At 44.0% G+C, this 25,550-nt stretch overlaps 2 protein-coding genes and 1 long non-coding RNA gene across 5 annotated transcripts in view; 1 reads left to right on the forward strand and 2 right to left on the reverse strand.

The window, feature by feature from the left end:
- txnrd3 (thioredoxin reductase 3) overlaps window positions 1-6,189 on the reverse strand; it is a 46,912-nt gene extending 40,723 nt beyond the window's left edge. The window contains exons 1-2 of one of the 3 annotated variants that reach the window (XM_084704016.1): window positions 5,780-6,189; window positions 5,109-5,169 (exon numbers count right to left, since the gene is read on the reverse strand). In XM_084704016.1, the coding sequence (XP_084560142.1) occupies window positions 5,109-5,169; window positions 5,780-5,896 (178 nt within the window). In that variant the 5' untranslated portion in view covers window positions 5,897-6,189. Of the gene's footprint in view, window positions 1-5,108; window positions 5,170-5,466; window positions 5,524-5,607; window positions 5,687-5,779 lie in introns of those variants that run through there. The other 2 variants (XM_084704018.1, XM_084704019.1) reach the window with 2 other exon arrangements.
- LOC146273479 (uncharacterized) lies at window positions 4,648-11,356 on the forward strand. The gene is made up of 2 exons (XR_014766430.1): window positions 4,648-4,798; window positions 8,765-11,356. It is a non-coding gene; the product is annotated as an uncharacterized LOC146273479 (long non-coding RNA).
- Window positions 11,357-21,628: 10,272 nt separating this feature from the next.
- On the reverse strand, window positions 21,629-25,349 carry LOC146273480 (paraneoplastic antigen Ma3 homolog). Its single transcript, XM_084706372.1, has one exon. It carries the CDS (start codon window positions 24,038-24,040, stop codon window positions 21,638-21,640), a length of 2,403 nt encoding a protein of 800 aa, XP_084562498.1. The 5' UTR covers window positions 24,041-25,349; the 3' UTR covers window positions 21,629-21,637.
- Window positions 25,350-25,550: the final 201 nt, after the last annotated feature.

The following is a 25,550-nucleotide window of genomic DNA, read 5'->3' on the forward strand; positions in this document are numbered from 1 at the left end:
AGATCGTTGGACATGGAAGGTTTGGCCGGGATGATGAGGAGTTCTGTTTTGGCAAGGTTCAGCTGGAGGTGCTGCTTGGTCATCCAGGCGGAGATGTCTGTGAGGCAGGCCTCGATCCTAGCTGAGATCCCTGGAAACTATCTGACAACTAACCTGAACTTCATTGCAACAGCCTAAACTTTGTCAATCTGTTCATTAAAACATTTTAGCCTAAACTGTACAACGGAACTTTGAATCGAATTTTAGCAACGCAATCGCTACCGCAGCAGGGCTCCACATTGCGAGTATTTCACTCACATTAGCCCCTAAAAGTAGGTATGTGCGAACTTGAAACATAATTTACGAGCACAGCGCACGAGTGACAGACTGTTGTCAATACACAGAACAGCGAAATGAAGTACCAGAAATGGATGGCGAGCGCGAGACGCTGAAATCGATGCCAATAAGATTCTGAATGGAAAGTATACTTTTACAAAGTTGCCAAATGGTTCCATTGACAAGACCAAAGTAATCTGTGTGTTTTGTAGTTATGAATTGAGCTATCATCGCAGCACGTCCAGTCTGAAATATCACTTGATGGCCAAGCACACAGCTGATTCTAATTCTCCGCCCCCTTTTAGTGAGAGGACCTGAAATTCCTACCGAGCCTCGAGAGCTAGTTCAACAATAGGGGACCCCTTAACCCCTGCAATTCATTGTTGCTAGCTCTAATCAGATGTATTAATTGGGATAATAAGTGTAATATTAAATTAGCTATTAGACTATTACATTAACCTGCTCCGAAAGATAGGGTTAGCACTTTGTTTGGGCCGGGGGGGGGGGGGGGGGGGGGGTGTTGACAGACTTACCCCCACTGCTAAAAAAAATCCTAGAGGAAGTGCTTAGTGTTTGAATGTACTAATGAAAACCAAAATCGTTTATTAGTTCCTTCATCTGAGCCTCTAAAGACCCAGTGTCTTAATTGTATTTTCTCTGGAAATGCACCGACACAACTTCCTAAAGTTTTGTATGTCTGCGCCAAACATTTCAGCCACGACTGTTTCTTCAACTTGGGCCAATACAAAGCTGGCCTTGCTGACCGGCTGAAATTAAATTCTGTATCAGTACCAACTCTCCAAACCTCAGATAAATAAAGTCAACTAACGCTATATCATTTGGTTGCTTTACTGTATATGGTTACCTAGCTTGTTACCCTTAGAATGTGGCTGTAACATTAGCTCTGCAGCTAACAGCTAGCACCTCAGTTACTGTCACTAATGTAAAGGTAGATAGCATTAAGCCAGAGCTGCCAACTCTCACGGTTTTACCGTGTGACACACGCATTTCAACCATTTCTCACACCACACCTTGTGTATCTCAAGCTAAAGGCAACGCCAAACAAGTAGCCAAGCTAACGTTGTAAACAGTAATGGACGACACTCAGGTTAACGGAGCGAAGCAACATTGACACGCAAACAGCCGTGTAAACTCGCCTTGTGGGAGGGGGGGGTTGAGTGAAGCTTGCAAAACTTTGCCTCGGGGGGGGGAGGGGTGAAGCGTGCGAATCCTCGTCGGGGGGGGGGGGGGGGGGGGGTGAGTTAACAAATATCTCACGCCAAGGTTTTTTGAAAAGTTGGCAGCCCTGTTAAGTATGTGTGTGAATTAGGGCTGTCAAAATTGCTCAAAAATGAAGTTTAAATATTTCCTTTAAAAAAACGTATATTCGAATATTCTAATTTCTGGTTTTGCATTAGGTACATCAATAACAAGACAAATTAATACAACGAAACATAACTGCTTGTATACTGCCGTGCAAAGGCAAAAGACCTTAACTTCAAATTTGTCAAAATCATTTTTTTTTTTTCATTTTCGGAACAGTTAAGGTCTGCTTTATCATGTGGCCAAATATCTTAAATTAACTCATCTGTTTTTCAAAGAAAATTGTTTTTTGTCTTAACCGTAACTTACAAAAGCCTGCTTTGGCTTTAGAAAGCCAATGCAGAATGCCATAACATCAGTTAAGGTTCTTTGCCTTTGTTTTGCGGCACTCAAACGTTCAAACGGAGTTACGGTTTCCCTTTAACTAATACGTAACCCAGCAACAACAAGCACATCTAGCATTAGCCTATCCTACTTGCTGGCATTCAACACAAAACATCACAAACATGAGTCGTTTGTAAGTATCCTACCCAGGCAGTTAAATCAAAAACACTCTTGTCTTGTGAGTCTTGTGACAGGTATCCACGTGTATGTTACATTGGCTTATAATATACAGAGTTTATATCGTGATAAGCAACTAACTGAGCGAAGAAACGGAAGTTACTGTATTTTGCCTTGGCATGACCACTTACTATAGACTATAGTATACTACTGTAACTTCAAAATGGTGGTCAAAAGTGCAGTTTAAGATTAAAAAAATTAAATTTCTAATTTAGATAATGTGTAATAACTAAAACATCAAACTGCTAGATTTCCAGTGTCCTACCTAAAATACATTTGGCAGGACAACTACTTTGAAAGTGCAAAAACTGTGAAGTAGTTTTTCCTCAGTTCTACACTTTCACACACACGAGTTTGAACACTCAGTTCTACACTTTCTCACACAGTTCACACACGAGTTACGGTCTTTTGCCTTTGTAGAGCAGTATACTGTTAGCCTGGCTGCCAGCCCAACTTCTCCCGCCCACAAAAAAATGTGTTCGGGAAGTTGGGTCTGGAGGGTCTTGTATTGGGGAACAACTACAGAAAACCCAGAATCGGGACATACCAATGAAAATGCCAGGGCGGGCTTTATACGATGATGGACAGATGATCAACAGTAACGTAATCAACAACGTCACGAAAGAGCCCTTGTGTTGAATTTGTTTTCAACAAACAACATAATACGTTGCTCTGATTGGTTGTAGGTCTATCCAATTGAGCGTAGAGGCATTTGTTTAACGAGTTCGGTTGAAACACGCTCCGTACTCAAAGCCCAATGGAGAGTTTTCAGACTCATATTCTGACTAGAATTGAGTATGACAACGTCAGGCTGGTATACTGTAGGTAGGTAGGCCTAATTTATTTAAGTTTAAACATATTTGCCAAATTACCTACACAAAAATAAGTAAATGAACAAATGACCAAGACCGCAGACCTTGGCCTCTTGCTCGCACATACGCACTCTTTCTTTCTTTCCCCCTCCCGCACCGTCGCGCTCTCTGCAATGAACGACAACAATCAACAAATGCTGAGTTCTGAGCAAGCAATTTGAAGACGCGATTCTTGTCCCCAATATGGCAGGCTTCATTCAGTGATTGAAACAAATATTCCAGATATCACTTTAGATTTTTTGGGGTTACAATCACTTTCTCTGCTGCAGTCAAGCTGGATTCTGCACTTTCTGCCATCTTCCACGCAAGTCAACTGTCAGCAGTGACGCTGAGGTGTGCTCCCACTTGCAAAGCAGACAGACGCGCTGCATTGGAATATTAATTTTCACATTCGAAATTCGGTTTTTAACCACTATTCCAATATATATTCAAATTTAGAATATTTGTTGAGAGCCCTAGTGTGAATACACACTGTAAAGGCCAATTTATACTTCTGCGTTTTTACGGACACGCACACAGGGAACGCCCTCTCCGTCAAGGAACCGTGCCCTCGCAGAGCCCCTCGCAGAGCTCTGTGTGCGCCTCCTGATTTTCCTGACTATCCGTCCGTCCGTCCTTTTATGGATACCCCTTGGCTGTGATTGGTCCGTACTAAGAACTGCTTGAGTCAGGGTCGGGGGGGTTGCCGTGACCAACAAGAAAACAGAATCCTTTGACCGCCATTGTTGTAAGTTTTTACAATTCATATTTCAGCTTAACAGTACATGTAAATCATTATCTGAATTAAAATGTGACGAGAAATGGGCAGTGTAGTTGCTGAAAATGTGCTTATTTTATTGATGAAACGGCTCTTTTGTAAATTTGCTCCAAATTTTCGATAACCTAGCTAGCATCGCAGTGCAGCGCTGTCTACTGTTCTGGCGGTGAATTGTTTTCACCACGCAGAGCCAAAGAGTAGTATAAATTCAACCAATCTGTCCGACTCCGTGCGTGCGTCTGTCCGTAACGGAGTCGGAGAAGTATAAATCGGCCTTAACACGAGTGTTGTACACTTCTTAGTTATTTGGATAACCATTCTGCTGTTGGTGTTATAGCGCGCGATATCTGCCTTTCCCTTCATTGAAATTACTATGACTGTGCATCTCTGCAAACCAAGGTGATCAGATGAAAATGGGCAAATTCAAGGCACCTTACAGCAACGGGGCTACGAGGCATTGCGATACATCCACTTAACATTAGCGCATGGTGCCGCCTCTCTCCTCCTCATCAGCATTTAAAGCTACAAACACAGAAACGGCACGTCCTGTGGAAAGCTCATTGTGGGACTGCTCGTAGTGGCTGTAATTATGCACCAAGGCTGAATTTCGGGAGAGACTTCAGATACGGTATTAGGTGACCACTGAGGCTTATATGAAAGCATCCAAAAACAGCATGTCATGGGACCTTTAATGCCTAAACTCAGTCTACATGTATTGCCTTCAGGCCTACATGCACTGTGATTTTATCAATGTTCTGTTGTTGTCATGTTGTCAAGTACGCTACAGTCTTGGATATTGGCCGGGTTTACCAGATTCGTTAATAAGAGCTTAACAAAAAGATGTTCTTAGGAACGTTCAAAGAGCGCTCTAGAACGCTCCTAAGAAGCTCTTGGCGTTAAGAGCTTCTTAACGAATCTGGGAAACCCGGCCATTGTAGGTGACTGTTACTGTCAACAAATTAGTTATTCGGTAAGCTATTTTAGTTTTTTTCTTTGGTATAAAAAGTGGTATTGAGGAGTGTGAAATTTCACTGGTATTGGTAGTCGACCGACAACTTAATGTTTTGTACCGTAACAACACAAATTTACACATTGCATGTTGACCAAGTTGCATTACAACATAAATCTTACAAAACAAACATTTCAACTACCTTGCACAACGTAGTGGGTATGAGTAGCAACTTCCCAAGCCTGCCCAACACAATTACAAAGTTGTATTTGCTGACTCATCCACCGGTTGCTGACATCTATCATTGAACTGTTTTAGGTTAGCCCCTTACCAATGAGATCCAACTCCACCACATTGCACTTCACGTTCAGCTCTTTGAAAAGATCTTTTACCTGGAATGCAAAGCACTAAACGTTAGATGTTTGTTCTCAACGTGGAAATTGTTTGATAAAACCGAACATTTGACCCAACATGTTAAGCAAACGAAGCTAACGTTCGTATCGATCAGCCAGGTTTTGCCAGGTTAATGTAAACTTAAACTAGTTAGCTAGGCAACTTGGGTTTAAATAATCACACGAAGGATAGTTGCCAGCATTTGTTCGACACAGCTTTGAGGCTATTATTAGGTCATTTAGTACAAAATATTTTAAACATTTATATTTGTAGCTAGCGACCTTGTTAGCTACTACCTTAAATCAAGTTAGCAAGCTAGCTACAGTGGGCAGCCACCACATCAACTGCAGTTTACGGCTACAAGTAAAATACAAATAAAATGGCTGGCGCAGATGCTAGACACAACATCATAGGAAACCTGGTATGCCATATGATACCTTGATATATATAGCTACGTTAGACTAACTACCTAACCAATTACGTTAGTAACAGTAGCTTCCGATCCAAGGGTAGCCTACTACAGTGACAACACAGCTGAGTCAACATTCGCGGGAGAAAGTGCCGGTTACGCCAAATCTAGCTAGCACTACAGTATCTTTGACTTCTTACCTTGACACAATACGGGCAGAAGCTTTTACTGAATACAAGCACATGATTTGAATCAATTAGTTGCTGTATTCTGGTTTTAAGATCGTTCCGTCCGGTATCCTTGTCAATAGGAGGCATTTTCGGAGTATTTCCTTTCAGTCTAGCTTGCTTTTGACAAGCTCCAAATGACAAAAAACTTACTGGGAGATAAATAACCTAGATAAAGCACACAAAGATTATGCGAGCTTAACACCTATTTCGTTTCGTAGCACCAAACTACCTGACTTTGACTACACAACAAGTCTACACCATAGACGATTGAACCTTTGTCCTCATCTCTACACTTGTGCCGAGTATCAGTAGACTTTATCAACCCCGCCCCGCGAAACAGTTACGTAGATAGTGCGTCCAAAAATGGGTTGTCGCGAACGGGGAGAGCGAGACAAGCGTAACTGCAGACCTAGAGCCTTTCTCGAAGGGAAGTGTCGAGGCAAATAGGAGTTACGGGAGCATGTGGGGTGTGGAAAGCGGTGAATATTGTGTGCTTTTTGTGCGGATTCGTTGCCACTCGAGACCGTTTTGCATCCGTTTTGCATGGTGAGTTGGACCGTCTAAGACCTGTGCCGAGTCAAGTATGGGTAACTGGATATCTTGAGCCCCAGGGGGGGAGGGGGGTTAATCAGAAGGTTGCCAGTTTGAGTCCCGGCCGTGCCAAATGACGTTGTGTCCGTTGGCAAAGCACTTCACCCAATTGCCTCGGGGGAATGCCCCTTGGTAACGCCTGGTACACACTGGCTGCGATCTGCTGCGACGCGCCTGGAACCGCCGCCTTTTTTCGTTCGGCGCCCATGTTATAAAATGGGACTGCGAAGCACTACAGCTACAGTATGATGAAATACACCATATTAGTTGATATATTTGAATAAAACATGAAACATGTTATTAAGACTTTACTACATTAATTGTAGACTACGGTGAACATTTGTAAAGTTGTAGACTTTATAAAGATTTTTTTTATATTACTTTGGAGCAGTGGCAGTTCTAGACAAATTTTACTGGGGGGGGGGGGGGGGCAGTGTTTAATCAGAGGGGTACATAAAAAAACGGAAACAAATGATATTTCTCCCTCTTCCAGCTCCTCAGCTCTCTCAATACCTTGATGTTTCTCTAACTTTTTTATTTACTGGGGCAAAAAAGGCTGAAATGTCCCTTCCCCGTTTCATGATGACTACTAGAAGAAGAAAAACGTGTAAAGAAAACAATTAAAATAAATTATTCAGTCAGCTCATGGGGGCCACAGGGGGGGCCAGGGACATTTTTACAGGGGCACTGGCCCCTGCAGGCCCCCGTGTAGAACCACCCCTGCTTTGGAGGCTGACGTACTTACACAAAATGTTGCTAACGAACGGCCTTTACATAAGGTTACCCTGATGAAAACAAATGAAAATAAACAGATTGATCTGTTGAGCTAGCATGCACATAGTTATTTTGTTTGAGAGAAACGAGTTGTCACGCATTGCACACAACACACACACGTGCAGACATAGCCTACCGAGAGAGAACCCCCATGTCAATTTCTAAAATCAGCGAGAAATTCAAGGAGATGGTCAACATCAAATTCATTCTCGAAGTTGAAATGCCAGGGAGTTGTATGACGCGAGCGCCAAATTTACAAGGACAACGTAGAGAAGGATTAATGTTGGGATGCTGTTGGGATAACACGTTGACTAAATGTAGCCTACGGAGAAATTCGCATCTGGTGTGAACAGCTTTTGCTCAGTCGTAGCCGATCGTGGCGCTGCGCGGCGCGTCCAGGAGCTTGGCAGCCAGTGTGTCCCAGGTGTGAGTCGCTCTGGAGAATGTCTGCTAAATGACTAAATGTAATATAATTTGAACCCTGGATTTAAGAGGGGAAAGTTTCCCCAGATATTTATAGACAATGTATTTATTATATATTATGTTGTTTTCAGTGTAATAAATAAATACACAATAACTGTATTTATTAACATAAAACTTTTTGAAAATTTACTATTATGTATGTATTTGCAATGAATTTATTCACAATCACTTATTTATTATTAGACCAACTAACTATTGCAATAACTTATTATCAATTCATGACATTTTATTATAGCCTGAGCAGAAAGATCAACTGCAATACAATGTAGGTTGTCAGATTGACAGATTGGTAGAAAATGGTATAGTGTGTTTATTGTGTACACACTATATGCGTTTGAATGCATTGATCAGTCAAGGTTGATGGATGCCCATTCAAAGTGAATGATAGGTGGCTCAGACACCTCGCAAATCTTCTCAGACGTATTTTTCAGTTACAATAATGTTTGTTTTTTACATTGTACAGTGTCTAGTTCTCGGTAACTTTCTAAAAATCTAAGCAAAAAAAAAGTTAAACAACTTTTAGGTACAAATTCACAAGTTTTTGAGCCATTTCTGCTCTACATCCTAAACTCCCCTCGATGCAATCCACGTCCGTTCTGGCGGTCTGCGTCTGTTTTGTCTAGCTAGCGTCTAGCTAGCTCTGTTGTGCCGACAAAGCACTGATATCGCAGTGACAAAGAGGATATTACATTTACAACATGAAGAAAAGTGGTTCGGGGACAACGTGTGCGGTAGTTGGTTGCAAACACTCGAGAAAGCACCACAAAGTCCAAAAGGCTACTACATGCAGGTGCAAATTGGGATGCCCTGCACAGGGTTTCAGCACTCCAAGTTGGTGATCTGGAACAAAACTTGGGCTGGTAGATTACTCGAAACCCATCAGCTGCCTTCTTGATCCCCTCCCTGCCAAACTTTGTAGGGAACTTCTCCCTATTATTGGACCACCCATGCTTAGTATTATTAATGAATCTATTGTAACTGGACAAGTCCCTGACGATTTCAAACAAGCTATTATTAAGCCCCTTCTTAAAAAACCAAACCTGGATCCAGGTTGTCTTAGCAACTACAGGCCAATTTCAAATTTGCAATTTCTCTCCAAAATTTTAGAAAAAGCTGTGGCACAACAGCTCACTGAGCACCTCTCCTCAAATCAGCTTTATGAACCTCTCCAGTCTGGATTTCGTCTTCACCACAGCACTGAAACTGCATTAGCTAAGGTAGTCAATGATCTATTATTGGCCTCTGTCGCGGGCTCTGTCTCTGTTCTGGTTCTTCTAGACCTAAGTGCAGCATTTGACACTGTGGATCATGAGATTGTCCTGGAACGTATGGAGAACTATGTTGGGATTTCTGGTACTTCACTTCAGTGGTTTAGATCGTATCTATCTGATATATCACAATATGTCCACTATGATGGTTGCTCATCCAGGAGCACTACTGTAAAATACGGAGTACCACAGGGTTCAGTTCTAGGCCCTCTGTTATTTTCACTCTATATGTTGCCTTTAGGAAACATAATTAGAAGCTCTGGGGTACATTTTCCCTGTTATGCAGATGATACTCAGCTATACATGTCCATAAAGCCTGGAGAATATCCACATGCTATGGAAAAATGTGTTTCCGGGTTGAGAACTTGGATGACAGCAAATTTCCTTATTCTTAATGCGGATAAAACCGAGGTTCAAATTTTTGGCACAAAAAAATACAGAAATAATTGATCCAATCTGACCTTAAACTTAGATGGCGTCAAAGTATCTCAAAGCCAGCTGGTAAAAAAATTAGGAGTCACATTGGAACCAGATCTTTTGTTTGAGTACCATATTAAACAAATCACCAGAACTGCATTTTTCCATCTACATAATATTGCCAAAATACGAAAATTCCTCTCAAAGGATGATGCTGAAAAACGAATACATGCTTTTGTTACGTCCCGATTGGACTACTGCAATGTGTTGTTCTCTGGCCTCCCAATTACCTACTTGAAAAATGTACAGCTGGTACAAAATGCTGCTGCTACACTATTGACACAAACAAGAAAGTTTGATCATATAACCTCACTCTTATCTCTTTACACTGGCTCCCTATCCAAGCCAGAGCTGATTTCAAAGTTTTACTACTAACTTACAAATCTCTACATGGATTGGCACCACTGTACCTCTCCGGTCTCCTTGCACCCTATTGCCCCGCAAGGACTCTAAGATCTCAAGATGCCGGCTATCTGGTAATACCCCAAATTAAGAAAAAAACTGCTGGAGGTAGTGCGTTCTCATATAGAGCACCTCTTCTCTGGAACAAATTACCTGTCTCAATTAAAGAGGCTGATACTGTTTTGACATTTAAAACTAGATAAAAAACTTTCTTGTTTAGTCAATTCCATGATGAAGTAAGTATGTGTGTACTTTCTATGTAAACCTGGGGTGTGCATTTGCCTATGTGTGTATCACATGTAACTTTTAAATTGTAATTTTAGTTTATGTTCACACTGCCCATTTAGATGTTACAAATAAAGTAAACCTGTTATTGTATATCATTACTGTAATAGTTCCGTTGCTGTATATTGTTATTGTTATAGTTTACTAGTTGGAGACAACGGGGGACTGGTTGTTTTCATCCTTATTCGTATAAATAAAACCTATTTTAGAGTTGTTTCCCCTGGAACAGATTTCATGTTCCAACCAAGGGGGGCTGTCGCTGTCTTGGTGTGTGGGGCTGCATCAAATACCCTCTTAGCTTTGTTAAATTGCTGCACTAGTCCACACTTGACCGGTGGGGATCTCATTCTATTACGACTGTAACTGTTAGCTGCTCCTGGCATTCTCTAATCCCTGTTCTCCTCTCTGTTTCCCCCACACATCCCTTGTGGTGTCGGGGGTCTGAGCTGTCAGGACCTGCCTGGTCGTCGGTCTACCAACGCTGGACCAGGTCGTCAACTGGAAACCAGTCTCCATGACGGCCAACAGCAAGTTTCCAGGTCCCATCCAACGTCTATAAAGCCGAACAATGGATTTTGGTGTTTCAAAACCCATTGACATTGTATGACTATGTTTAGCTTGTGTTCTGCTCCTCTCTCTTACCAACCGTCTCTGGAGGAGGGGATCCCTCTCTGAATTGCTCCTCCCAAGGTTTCTTCAATTTTTACTCCCTTTGGGAGTTTTTCTGGGAGTTTTTCCTTGTCTTCCTTGAGGGTTTAGGTTGGTTGAGGGGCAGTTCTATGGGCGTATGTGAAGCCCTCTGTGACATGCTTGCGTGTAAAAAGGGCTATACAAATACATTTGATTTGAAAACTGAGCACCTAGAAATCGAAGTACCCTACGACCAAGGCTTTGTCATATATATATACATATCATAAGGCTGTGCACATTCTACTTTGCCCACATGCTCCCAAAAATTGTTGCTGATTTTGTTGAGGGAAGGTTATAGTTCTGCAGAAAATATCTCAGCATTTTAAAACCAAAATAAACTAATTTAAGTCATGCCCACAGGAGCCAACAGATGAGAGAGAATTTACATGATCTCTTTATGCTGTGCAATATATCAGTGTGCTGGTACTGTTTGAGTAAACACAACGTTTTTATGTTCCTTACAGTGCTACAATCTTTGAACACAGTTCATCATTCATAGTAAGCTCATACTGTACATAAATACCACTGGATGAAATAATTGTTTTGAGGAAAATAAACAAATGGTTTCAACAACAAAGATTGCTTGTTTAATCCTAACAGGTATTAAAAAGTAAAATACAAAAGCAGCCCACACAATCACATCACTGAGAAAATATTCATATATATATGTAAAAAAAATACAATGCATGCAGTCCATTGCTTTTCCATCTATTGCCATGGATTGCACGAAGTAGGAGCAAATCTTGGTATAGGCTACGTTATGCTGGGCCACGTCGTCATGTTATCCTCCCAGTTCTGCACTGAATTTGGGTGGGGGAGAGTAACGCCATCTCCAGTCAAAGTATAACCGTGTCTTCCGGTCTAGCTTTAAACAGTGGCTCTTTTTTTCTCTAGCTCCGAGACCTCGTGCACGCTTGCAACTAGCTGTACACGTCATACTTTGCGACAACCAGTCGCGAGCATAGATTTATATGGTTTCGAGCGTGTGGGCATTGCAGTTGCAGAATCTATGGGCAGAATGGGGTAGAAGTCCGATAAGAATCAGACACATGATGCAAACGTAACGGAAATGTATTCTGTCACTGTATAGTATTCCTTTCACTTGTTTTTTAGGCTATATGGCTAAATATAGGGCTATTCTAGATTAAACTCATCACATATGTTGCTTTTTTTCTTTGTGATATGAGTATGATTTACAACGCATTGTATTGGATGAAATAAACTGTTAACATGAACAGCTCCGTCGTTGTTCTCGCCAGGCAAAGAAAGCTTAATAGTTATTTTGGTAACCAAAATCTTCCATAATGCAGACTTACCATAGCTTACTGTCAACTTTATATTCAAACGAAATGCCACAAAATTCACACTGCCTTCAATTTCACATCAGTGTCGAAATGCGATCTGTGTTTTACATGCTCAACCTAGAAAACCAAATGTCTATTAATGGATATAACGTGATCTAACTAGACGTTTTAATAACCTAATAAATAAAAGCTCGAGAAGTGTGTCTAAAATATGCTTTATTGAACATTTGCCTTTGAAAGGGGCATGTTCATAGAACCATAGGCTACAAGACGTTTCCATCAGATGTAAGTGGGAGTGAAACATTGTCCCACAAAAGCAGTCTGGCTTGATGACACGATCAAAAAAAGAATAATGGGTGTGTTTAACAAAAGCTTCTGAAGGCAAGACTAATATTATTTAAATATATATCATTTCCTTTTGTGGTTAACAGTTAAAGTATTAATCTTCGTCTTTGCTCCAGATAGACATGTCAACAATCTATTTGCTAAACTTGCTACAACAAGGCAGGCAACTCAAGCCATTTCTCCCTGTGCTCATTCAATATAAGTCTATGGCTCATTCAGCTCAATCTAAATCGGCTATCGGCCAATGTGAACTTCTGTGCTCGTGCCCTGTTAGTATCCGCAGGCACATTTGCAGGCAACTTTTCTTGACGTAAGCAAATAAATGGGCTGTTAGTTTACCCATTTTGGATTGTTTTCAATTTTAGCAAAAATCAGGAAAAATTATTCCATGAAAAAGCTAGTAGTATGAGCCAGGTTTTAGAATTGAACAAAAATTATTGGGGGAGATAGTTTTATAAATGTTGACTGGAATTAATAGAATAAAAACGACCGGAAGAGTCGGAAACCTAACCGTAATGCAATACCACCTACATCCACCGGGGCCGTTGCATCAAGCCGAGGGGTGGGGGCTTGGTTTACACCAGCAGACACTGTGCAAACCACTTCCGGCGGAAATGAAGTGCTTTTGTGTAGAGTTATGGCGGCCCCTGGGATTTGGCACGTTGACTTGTGTATACGACCATCCATTCTACGGAGTTGGGATCATGAGAGGCAGGCGTCAGCAAATCAAATTGCCTTTCATTCAAATACAACAGCACACAATCAGATCACGTTTATGGTCACGTCGCGTTTCATACATGATCTGGCAACTTCAGAACATTGGACACACATTTTGATTTCAATTTCCCATAAACGGGAGTTTCAAAAACCTACTGCGGTCGTCTTCACAATAAAGCATCTTTAGTGACACGTCAGGCGAATCATTTGGCCAATCACAATCAAGTGAACTGCAGCATCTTCTTTGAAAAGTCTACAGTAGTCAGCTTGTTGGCTCGTCAGCTAATGTAAGATCAGCGAAATGTGTTGCAGTAGCCTACCTATAATGATAGTTAGCTAGTTTAATGTGAATCATTTTGGCAAGGCTATCTCCTCCACTGCATTAGTATTGTTATCTGATTTTTGATCTATATATTGTCATAAGATATGAGCTCAATGAAAACGTACACGTAATGAAACAAGATCAATTGGTGGTTTAATGAGTGATTGAAACACCTGCTCTGGCGGATCATTTGTCGTTGATTTAATGCAGTCAGAGTTAGCCTTAACAAATGTTTATGATCATGAAAAAGTAGCCCTGGTCCAGCATGTAAAATATTGACAATTGTTTTCCAGAATGAGCAAGTTTAAAGAGAAGGATTCAATTTATATAGCACAGCATGAGTCAGGGCTGAGGTGCAAATGGACCTGGGCCTGGCTAAAGATCGAGGTCAAGACCCATGTGAAGGGGATTGGCACATTTCTTTGGGCCACTACCCACACGGTTAGCTGTGTTGTTCATTCCACGAATGCACAATCTTTACAAGTTGTACCTCGTTGTAAAGGTGACTAATCAGGCCTTCCAACGATATATCATACAATACCAATTGGCATTATTGAAGGGGAGGAATAATCGGGGCTGGGCTAGGCTGTATAAAATGTGTCACCTTTTTCAGCCCTTCAGAGTTTGCAGGTATGCCACACATCCAGAGAAGTTGTCTGTATGGTCATTCACAACGCAAGTTGCATAGCCTGGAAGTGTCAGTCAGATAAGGCGGGCTACAATGGTGCTGTTACCCAGATCCTCTTCACTTCAGATGATTTATCATCACAGTAAAACTTTGTTAGAGTAAAAGAGACTGTCACCTTAAAAATACAAATGTTTTTTTGTCAGGTTTACTTTCAGTCTGGCTTAAAAAAATGCTTTCACTCAACTGAAGTGGGTTGGTATATGCTAAAATTACTTTTGTTATGAGGGAAGAGGAATGTGTTCCTACAGATGATTGTGTCTGATTTTGGGCACAGAAGGGGAAGATATTTAGATCAAAGACTGTCCACCCCAGCTAGAAGTGCTCATAATGTTATCTCACCTGCTTTTTGTGCTACCCGGTTACCTGGTCCTGTCTCTCCCACACAGGCCCTAGGTGGTGCAGCTTTGGCCCTTCCCGCTACAGTTATTTCAGATTTAAATGACCCAGCCTTGAACAATGTCATTACACATATCGCTCAGCAGGTAGGACAGACTATATGATGTCAGCTCAGCTGAAGGGGGTGGGTAAGGAGAAGAAGAGCAGTGGTACACAAAATGAAAGGACAGGTGCAGGTCAGTCGTATTCAGGCACTGCGCCACTTATCCTTCCTGGTGTCAAGTTTAATTATTCAGTCTGATGTGAGAGAGCCCCCATTTTTAGAGGCGATGAGTCAGATGAACACAGTCCATGACTGGGAAGAGTTTATGAACATTTACCTGAGAAAGAGAGGTATACCACTGGATGACCATTACCAAAAGATAATTACTAAATGAATGGGCAAAGCTAGAGACATTGTAAAGATTGCACTTCGCTGTAGCCCCACAGTGAAGCCTCATAAGAACCCAAAAGTAATCATGGACATACTAAAGCACCATTTCAGTGAGATGACATATTCATGTATGCCGCTTGCCAATTTTTATGGTACAGTGCCGTACCAGGAGAAAGCTCTGTGGATTTCTGGGTCCGCCTTAATAAGGCCGTTTACGCAGCTGAGAAGGGGCTGGAGGAGACTTGTTCGTAACATTGAGGACCCCTGCAGAGGTAACACTGATGTTTGTCAAACATTGCCAGACCCTTCTCTTGCTGCTGTTTTGAAGTTTAAAGCACCAGACAAATGGACGGCAGGAGAAAAACAGGAACATGTTGACCGGTACCAGATTGAGCAAAGAGGGCAGACGCTGACTAAACTAGGACGTCGTAATCCAGTGAAGGATGTAACAGTTCATGGCCAGTCAACAGCGTCAGGTGACCTGATGACATTCAACCATCCAGTGGACCTTTCTGCAGCGTTTGACACGGTTAACCACCAGATCCTGCTCTACAGACTTTCTGAGATGGGCATCACTGGCACTGCACTCCAGTGGATCTCATCCTACCTCTCGGGAAGATCCTACCAGGTCTCCTGGGGAGGCAAACTGTCTGACCCTCACCAGCTCTCCACCGGTGTCCCACAGGGCTCCGTCCTTGGACCCCTCCTCTTCTCTCTGTACACCACCTCACTTGGACCAATCATCACCTCCCATGGCTTCTCCTACCACTGCTACGCAGGTATGCAAGCTGTACCTGTCGTTCCCCCCGACCGATCCGGGGATCTCAGCTAGGACTGAAGCCTGCCTCGCAGACATCTCCGCCTGGATGACCGAGCACCACCTCCAGCTGAACCTCGCCAAAACTGAACTTCTCATCAGCCCGGCTAAACCCTCCATCTCCCACGATCTGTCAATCACCCTGGGATCTGCGACGGTGACCCCCTCATCCTCTGCCAGGAACCTTGGGGTTACCATGGATGACGAGCTCTCCCTCAAGGCCCACATCGCCGCAGTCTCCCGGTCTTGTAGATTTACCCTCTACAACATCCGGAAGATCAGGAGATACCTGTCTGAGCACTCCACCCAGCTGCTAGTCCAAGCACTGGTCCTCTCCAAGTTGGACTACAGCAACTCGCTGCTCGCTGGTCTCCCAGCATGTGCAACCCGCGCTCTTCAGAGGATTCAGAACGCAGCGGCCCGCCTGGTCTACAATCTACCCAGACGCTCCCATGTCACTCCCCTCCTCATCTCTCTCCACTGGCTACCCATCAACGCCCGTATCAGATTCAAGACCCTGGTACTGACCTTCCGAGCAGTGAACGGGACTGCACCCAACTACATCAAGTCTCTCCTGCAACCTTACACCCCCACCCGTCACCTACGGTCTTCTTCAGACAACCGCCTGGTGGTCCCACCGCTCAAGAATACCCGGTCCCTACACAAGCTCTTCTCCTGCCTGGCCCCCCAATGGTGGAACCAGCTCCCCACCTCCATCAGGGACACTGACTGTCTCCCCACCTTCAAGAAAAGGCTCAAGACGCACTTGTTCCGGGAGTACAACGGCACTTAAGAATGCTTGGCTGGACTTGTTAGTTAGTATCCTCCAGGATCACAATGACTCTTATTAAGTGACTCGTTGCTCTTTTAGGTTCGATATAACAAAGCTAAGTCTTGTACTCGCTGTGAAATATTTTACTGTTGATTGTTCTTCTACAGGTACAGTCCTGCACTTTTGTGGTTCATGTTGTTTTAATTTGTAACTTGTATAACTGCATGCTCTTATGGGTCTTCCCTTTTGGCACTTGTTTAGCTTTTTCACAATGTATGCTTCATGTTTTGGCTACTTGCAATGTTTGGGACTATCTCGTTGTTATGATCAGTGACCTATGCTCTTTTGTAAAGCTCTCTCTTGGAAGTCGCTTTGGATAAAAGACCCTAGAGCTGCACGATTATGGATACATTAAGAATGAAATAGAGATCACGATTCTAAACAAACTACTAAACAAAATAACATAATTTATGTTATAATTTTGTAACGCTTGTTCCGCTTTACTGCTTATGAACAGCGCCCAAGTTTATTTACTTCTACTCTACTAAGTAGACTACGCTAATAAACCCCAGTGTGAAAGTGTAATTAACGTGTAACAATGTACGCGGTCTACAATAAGTGTAGAGTGCGTGACAGGCTACTTCCCCTACCTATGGAAGAATGGTGCAAGCTTTACTTTAAATAGAAACGTAGAAACAAGGATTAAATTGAAAAGGATGACCCCTTTAATGATTTGGTTGGTCATAAAACTATTACCCAAAGGAAATAAGTACCAGAGGATTAAATATCTTAGTACTGTTCTAGTATCCAATACAAATGAACAATAACCATCCACAAATGTTAGCAATGTAAACAGTAGGTTATCACATTAACATCTTTTACAAAGTAATAAACACAGTTAGGGGCCCCCAATAAACAAACACATCATATACAAAATACTAAAGCCGGCAATACTATTTATCAATAAATGTCCCTACTCGGTACCGAGTGTTAATAAAGGTCTCTGACGGTGCAGGCCTGATGTGAAGAGTCGGTGTAGTCCAAGCCGCTGTACGATAGCGGCTAATGCTACACGCCCCAAGAGCGTGTACTCACCTTCCACGGAGGTCAGTCCGTTACCCGCTCCCAATCGAGGCTAGCCGTACACCAATATCGAAACTAGGTGTAGCTAGCTTATACAATAGGCATCGAAGCTATGTTGCTGGTTCTTTCAGTTGACGCACCACGAGAGCTAACCGTCCAGCTTCTCTCGTGAGCGGTCGCGTCTCAAGAGGGAGAAAATAACAAAAACATAACCTATGTACAGTGCCTGTCAACCAGGGCGTAACTTCCGCCCTACCAAAAATTAACAGGCAACCAATTACTAAGTGCAATTTTGCTATTGCCTTTGATTGACACATTCATCGACCAAACACATAATACAATTTTACTGGTAGTAGTAAATAATAGAATTTTTAGAATACACGATAAGGGCGCTAATACGGATTGTAAAACCTGTAAGGAATGTGGATATGACTCACTAAAGGTGAACATATGTTTTACAGTAAATGTTAAGGGTTATTAATATTTGTGCACACATAAAATAACCCAGGGGGTTACATCCTCCCCCTTCTAAAAATTCCAGATGACCTCATCGGACTAAATCTAAGTCTGAGAAAAGATTACATTTACCCATAACAGCTAAATGTTAGTGTTATTCCCACCCATATAGTCCTATCTGTCCAAGCTAGATGAGGCACGCTATGGCAGCAGGCAGGTCAGTCTCTGCAGATGGTTATCCTCAAACCACGGTGGACCATCACAATTGGCTCGTCAGTGGAATGCCCCGGCTTGTCATAGCTTAGACGAATGACAGGCTTAATCTCTCGTCGGGACTGGCGTTCACTGACAGGCCCTGCACTACTTTCAGACTGACTAGCAGAGGGGAGCTCACCCTCTTCCACACCTGTGTCCACCACAGGGTCTTCAGGCAGTTGCAGCAAAACATCTGGGTCCCTTTCAAATTCTGAAGGACTGAGAACACGTACTGGCTCGGCAGGACAAACTTGTGAAGGTAGGCTCGGGTCTTCACACTGAGGCGGCAAGTTTTGACCGAAATGATCTGCGAGAAGGTCAAGGGCCTGAGAGATGGACTCTCTTTGAGCAGCGGATAGATACCACACATCATCGTCCTCTGGCTCTGATATTTCTCCAGTTTCTTCTTCTGGGTCCGTTTCTAGACTATCTTGTTGATTCGTCTTCATCTTTTCTTGAGAAGACCTAGTTGCAGGTCTCTGAGGAGTCTCTTGCTTATCTGGACTTGCAGGGAACCGAACCAGCTGACCTATGGGCAGAAGGCGGTCTCTGTGGAGAGTCTTGACAAAGACTCGACCCTTTTCCGGCTTTACTCTGTACACTGGCAGGTTGGACAGTTTTCGACCACCACATAGGGACTTGACAACCACTTGTCTCCCAACTTGTTCTTCCCCGGCACACCTGTAGCTCTGATAAGGACGCGGTCTCCTGGTTCCAGGGCTTGGTTTCTCACTCTTGTGTCGTAGAGTCTTTTGTTTCGTTGGTGTCCTTTGTCTGCAACCTCTTGCGCCAACTGGTAAGCTTGCTGCAACTCGGCTTTGAGATTGTCAACATACTGCAGGTAAGTCTTGTTATCTTGACCGTCTGGAGACGTTCCGAAGCAGAGGTCAACGGGCAAACGAGCTTCACGGCCGAACATTAAGCGGTATGGTGAGTAGCCGGTTGCGTCGTTGCGCGTACAGTTGTAGGCGTGCACCAGCAGGCTGATGTATTGACTCCACTTCGGCTTTTCAGAGGGGTTAAGCGTTCCCAGCATAGACAAGAGTGTGCGGTTGAAACGCTCTGGCTGTGGGTCACCTTGGGGGTGATAGGGAGTCGTCCTTGATTTCTTTATGCCAAGCAAATGTAGGAGTTCCTTGATTAGACGGCTTTCACGCCCCTGATCAGAGTGAATTCTTGCTGGCAGGCCGTAGTGCACGAAAAACTTTTCCACAAGGACCTTGGCTACAGTAGCGGCTCTTTGGTCTTTAGTTGCATAAGCCTGTGCGTATCGGGTAAAATGGTCTGTGACCACAAGGACGTTGGCCACACCTTTAGAGTCTGGCTCAATGGACAAAAAGTCTATACAGACTAAGTCGAGTGGGCCTGTACTTGTTATTTGGTTCAGCGGTGCTGCTCGGTGAGGAAGAGTCTTACGGGCAATACAGTTCTTGATGTAGTCTGTGATGTCGGGGACCATCTTGGGCCAGTAGAACCGGTCCTTCAGGAGATCCACTGTGCGTTCGACCCCGAGATGCCCAGACTCGTCATGCAAGGCTTGCAGTACTTGTGGCTTGAACTGACTTGGAAGGACGAGTTGGAGAACTGTGTGGCCGCCAGGTCTGCTAATCCTTCGGTGCAACACGCCATCTTTGATGAGGAGCTTGGTACTTTCTCTTTGAAGGAGCACCAGATCTGGGTGACTGTTAGTTTGCTGGGGCCAGGAACCAACTGCCACTGCTTTCTTGGCGACAGAGATCACAGCGTCACGGACTTGAGCTTTGCTTAGGTCACCTTGGCTAAGCCTTTCGAGAGGGGTCAGCTGCAGATGAGAGAAACAGGCAAAAACATCAGGAACTGCACTTGGAGAGGGCCCCAGTTGGTCAATGAGCCGACTGGAAGAATCTGAAGCCTGAGAGGCACAGACAGGATGGCATAGTGCTTTGACACCAGAGGTTGAGATGCATCTCCATCCATCGTCATCAATGGCATTTCTGGACAACCAGTCGGCATCCACGTTCTCTATGCCTGGCTTGTACTGAATGTCGAAGTCATAAATGGTAAGGGCTGCTAACCATCGGTGACCTGTTGCGTTTAACTTAGCAGTGGTGAATACATAAGTGAGGGGATTATTGTCGGTCCTCACTGTAAAGCGAGCCCCGTAAAGGTAATCGTGAAACTTGTCGACGACTGCCCACTTCAAGGCCAGAAATTCTAGCAGGTGAACTGGTTAGTTCTTCTCAGGCTGGCTCAACTTACGACTGGCGAATGCCACAGGGCGCAGGCCATTAGAGTGTTCTTGGTTAAGGACTGCCCCTAGTCCGTCCAGACTGGCATCGACGTGGAGGACATACGGCTTGGTGGTGTCAGCGAAGGCCAGGACTGGCGCATGTGTGAGGCACTTAACTATCTTATCGAATGCCTCTGAGCACTCAAGGGTCCATCGTTCTCCAAACTGCACCGATGGACGAAAGTAGGTGGTTTCAATATTTTTAGAAGTCTTTCTTTTCTTTTGAGTTGGCGGGTACCCCTTACTCAGGTCTGTGAGAGGACGGACAATTGCTGAGTAGTTGGCAATGAACTTCCTATAATAGCCACAGAAACCAAGGAAGGACTGGAGTGACTTGAGGTCGGAGGGAGCATTCCACTGAGCTACAGCCTTAATCTTGTCCGGGTCTGTGGCAATACCTGCTGCTGAGACGATATGACCGACATACTTGACTTGAGGCTGGCAAAACTGACACTTATCAATGGAGAGTTTCAAACCTTGCTCTGCAAGACGGTCAAGGACTTTTATAAGGCGCTCTTCATGCTCTTCTAAAGTGCGGCCAAAGACAATGAGATCGTCCAGATACACGAGACACTGAAGCAGGTTCATATCTCCCACAGCCTTCTCCATTAATCTCTGGAACGTGGCAGGGGCTCCTGTGATGCCTTGGGGCATTCGCTCGAACTGGTAGAACCCCAGAGGACAGATGAATGCCGTCTTCTCTTTATCTTCTTCTGCCATGGCAAGTTGGTAATAACCACTGCGAAGATCAAGCACAGAGAACCAGCGACTTCCTGTGAGACTGGTTAAAGCATCGTCGATTCTGGGGACCGTGTATTGGTCTGGTATGGTTCTGGCGTTTAGTGTGCGATAGTCAATGCACATTCTTATCTTGCCGTTCTTCTTTCTCGCCACGACAATAGGCGAGGCGTAGGGAGAGCGATATTCTTTAATTATACCAGCTGCCAACAGTTCTTGCAGGTGTCGACTGACATCGTTTATATCCGCTGGAGCCAGCCGTCTTACTCTCTCCCTGTAAGGTCTTTCGTCTTTTAGTCTGATGCGATGCTCCACCCCTTGTGCTAGCTAGAATTACCAAAACTGAAAAGTGTTGGATTAAGTCTTGAACTGGGCACTTGACTTGGCTGAACTTGTGTGACAATGTCTGCTTTGTGGACCTGAGCGAGAACCGTGCCTTTGGGAATCGACTTGGCCTTGACAGACTCATTTTTTAGAAACAAAATAAATTTGTTCTGGTCCATTTCAGAGGAAAGGAGAACACAAGGGGGCATCAGGACTCCAGTAGGGAGTGCGCCTGTAGAAGGAGTCTCAATCATGAGGATGCTGTCTTCCAGTGGCTCTGAATTTGACACTTTACAGACAGCTGAGAGTTCACCACCTGGCGGAATAGTCAGAGGACCAGGCCCTGCCCATCTCACTTGAGCCACAACGTCATTGTTGTTCAGCACTGACTTGGCGGGTGTACTAGACTGAGTGAAAACACGCATGGATTGGGCTTTGTTATTCATGGAGTGGCTTTTTGGCTGAGGCTTATTATCAAAAACCCGGGCATTTGTGCCAATAATGATGGGTAGCTGCTTTGGGCCATTAGGTTCTGGGCAGACAAGGGCCAAAACGGTCTTGGGCTCACTCTGGGTGTTATCGTCAGGAAACTGTATTTGAGCAGTGATGAAGCCTTTGTAGGGATAGCTGTTCTGGCCAAGGCCCCAGAGGTCAAGACTGGAGATTGGGTGCAACGGCAGGTGAGACAGATGCTTGGCGTACCACTCTTCAAATATGATGGAGACGGTAGAGCCACTGTCCATTAAAACTTCACAGATCTTGCCTTCAATGATTATGCGGCCAACTGTGGGTGGCCCGATTAAGCCAGTAGGAATATGGCTGGACTCAGGAGGACCAACTTGACTTGCGGTGACATGGCCGCCTGGTCTTTTGGAGTGGGAGGTGCCTGCAGTGGCCTCTTTTTGGCTGTTCTGAAGCTTGTGCATGGACTGGATGAGCTTCCTGATGACTTTGGAGGAATTTTCAGGGCGGGCACAGTTAGTGGCGATGTGCCCGTCTTCACCACAACGATAACAGAACACCTCTGAGCTGTCTTTAGGCATCTTGGCAGGCTCCTTGATACTGTTTGGCGTTTGGGAGAAGTTTCGTTTAGGTCTCTCTTGAGCAGGAGGAACTTTGGATGGCTGATCCCTCCAACTGAGCTGGTGTTGCAGGCTAAGGACTTGCTCTTGGAGGGTATGCACATCAGGATCTGAATGAGCGGCAGAGGTGGCGAGAGCTCTGGTCTGCGGAGATGCGCCTCTGACTGTTAACTGTTGTACTTGGCTTTGCAGAGTTTGAATCTGGTGCTTGAGATTGTCTATTTCAGATGGCTTCATCTTTATGTCTGCAGCAGCCAGATGACGCACACTTGAACTTGTATGTTGTCTTGTCATTTTTTGATCCTCTTCAACACGGATCTCACTGAGCAGAGTCATAAACGAAGGGGGTTTGTTGAGTCTCTCTTTTAGGCGTAGCTGCAGTAACATGATGTCAGACTCCACTGCTCCTCTCAGCAACTGCTCAACGCGTGCACGATCTCTCAGGAAATGGGAAAGGCCACCTTTTTGAACAGCTTTGGTGAGCACTTTCTCAAGCCTTCTCACAAAATCCGAGAGTCTTTCATTTGGGTTCTGCTGCAGGGATCTGAACTTGAAGTAGAGATCTTCACCAGACTCGGAGGTGCCAAACACGTTTTCAATGGCAGCGAGGTAGTCTTGAGGGGTTGCTGCTGGATCATTATAGCGTATAGCTTGGATAATCTCTAGTGCTGGCCCTTTTAAACTCTCCACAATCCTCTTTTTCTTTTCCTTGGATGAGCAATCACACTCATCCAGCATTAATTGTGCCTGCTCCAGCCAGCTGTCCAGAGTCTCTTCACCGGCAGGTGTAGGGTTAACTCCAGAGAAGACACGCAAGCGGCGAAAAGCGTGACTTTCTTGTGGGGGCCTAGCTCTTTCCAACAGGTCTCCCACAGCACGGATAATGGATGATGTGTCGTCTGGTTTGACTTGTTTTTGTTGCCAGAGTAGCGGTTCAATGTCTGCCATTGTCTTCCCCTCCCTTTCTAGCAGTTGTAGTAGCTTGGTTGAAAACTCGTCAGGTTTGACTGCATGTTCCATTAGCAGAGATAGCTGCCACGGTGACTCACCAGTAATAGGGATTATTTCAGGTGGAGCTCTGCTTGGGTCAACTCTGATGCGAGTTTCACACAACAACACATCCTCTGTAGGAAGAGACTTTTGTGCCCTGACTCTGACCCTTCCAAAAACTTTTACTGTTTCAAGTACTTCTTCCACATCAGCAAAACTTGTGTCACTTGGTACACCACTCACAATAACTGCATGAGCTGGATTAACTTCAGTTTCACTGCACCAGGTTTGGAGTTCGGAGAGCGGGAGTGGACAGGTACAGTCAGCCATATTAGAAACTTGCACTTTTCCTTCGTTCTTTTGTATTATATATAGCACAGTCACTCAGTAGATCTCAGCAGTGCCTCCATTTTATGTAACGCTTGTTCCGCTTTACTGCTTATGAACAGCGCCCAAGTTTATTTACTTCTACTCTACTAAGTAGACTACGCTAATAAACCCCAGTGTGAAAGTGTAATTAACGTGTAACAATGTACGCGGTCTACAATAAGTGTAGAGTGCGTGACAGGCTACTTCCCCTACCTATGGAAGAATGGTGCAAGCTTTACTTTAAATAGAAACGTAGAAACAAGGATTAAATTGAAAAGGATGACCCCTTTAATGATTTGGTTGGTCATAAAACTATTACCCAAAGGAAATAAGTACCAGAGGATTAAATATCTTAGTACTGTTCTAGTATCCAATACAAATGAACAATAACCATCCACAAATGTTAGCAATATAAACAGTAGGTTATCACATTAACATCTTTTACAAAGTAATAAACACAGTTAGGGGCCCCCAATAAACAAACACATCATATACAAAATACTAAAGCCGGCAATACTATTTATCAATAAATGTCCCTACTCGGTACCGAGTGTTAATAAAGGTCTCTGACGGTGCAGGCCTGATGTGGAGAGTCGGTGTAGTCCAAGCCGCTGTACGATAGCGGCTAATGCTACACGCCCCAAGAGCGTGTACTCACCCACCCGAAAGTTGTAATGGCGTCCTGAAACAATAGCTCCGGTGCGGAAAGAAAGTGGAGCGAAACCACACTCCGAGGAACAAAAGCTCTGCAAACTTCCAGCGTTGACCCCACCGAGTGGATTGAACAGGCTGGAACAACAATCCTGCGCGGTCCTCTCAGGTGCTATGGTACACGGGTCCAGTGTTGTCCTCCGTCTGAAGGCGATCTTCTGCTCTCGGCTAAACCGAATGAATCACTAGCCACAGTAACAACAACCGCGGGACTATGGCAGGAACACGGTACCCGATGAACAGTTAACTCAACTTCCACGGAGGTCAGTCCGTTACCCGCTCCCAATCGAGGCTAGCCGTACACCAATATCGAAACTAGGTGTAGCTAGCTTATACAATAGGCATCGAAGCTATGTTGCTGGTTCTTTCAGTTGACGCACCACGAGAGCTAACCGTCCTGCTTCTCTCGTGAGCGGTCGCGTCTCAAGAGGGAGAAAATAACAAAAACATAACCTATGTACAGTGCCTGTCAACCAGGGCGTAACTTCCGCCCTACCAAAAATTAACAGGCAACCAATTACTAAGTGCAATTTTGCTATTGCCTTTGATTGACACATTCATCGACCAAACACATAATACAATTTTACTGGTAGTAGTAAATAATAGAATTTTTAGAATACACGATAAGGGCGCTAATACGGTTTGTAAAACCTGTAAGGAATGTGGATATGACTCACTAAAGGTGAACATATGTTTTACAGTAAATGTTAAGGGTTATTAATATTTGTGCACACATAAAATAACCCAGGGGGTTACAATT

The sequence above is a fragment of the Hypomesus nipponensis genome, chromosome 9 (genome assembly GCF_054491055.1).
Source record: "Hypomesus nipponensis isolate SF chromosome 9, ASM5449105v1, whole genome shotgun sequence".
Lineage (NCBI taxonomy): Eukaryota > Metazoa > Chordata > Actinopteri > Osmeriformes > Osmeridae > Hypomesus > Hypomesus nipponensis.

Excerpts from the sequence above, each read along its gene's own strand:
- LOC146273480 (XM_084706372.1), bottom strand. The coding sequence starts at position 24,040 with ATGGCTGACTGTACCTGTCCACTCCCGCTCTCCGAACTCCAAACCTGG.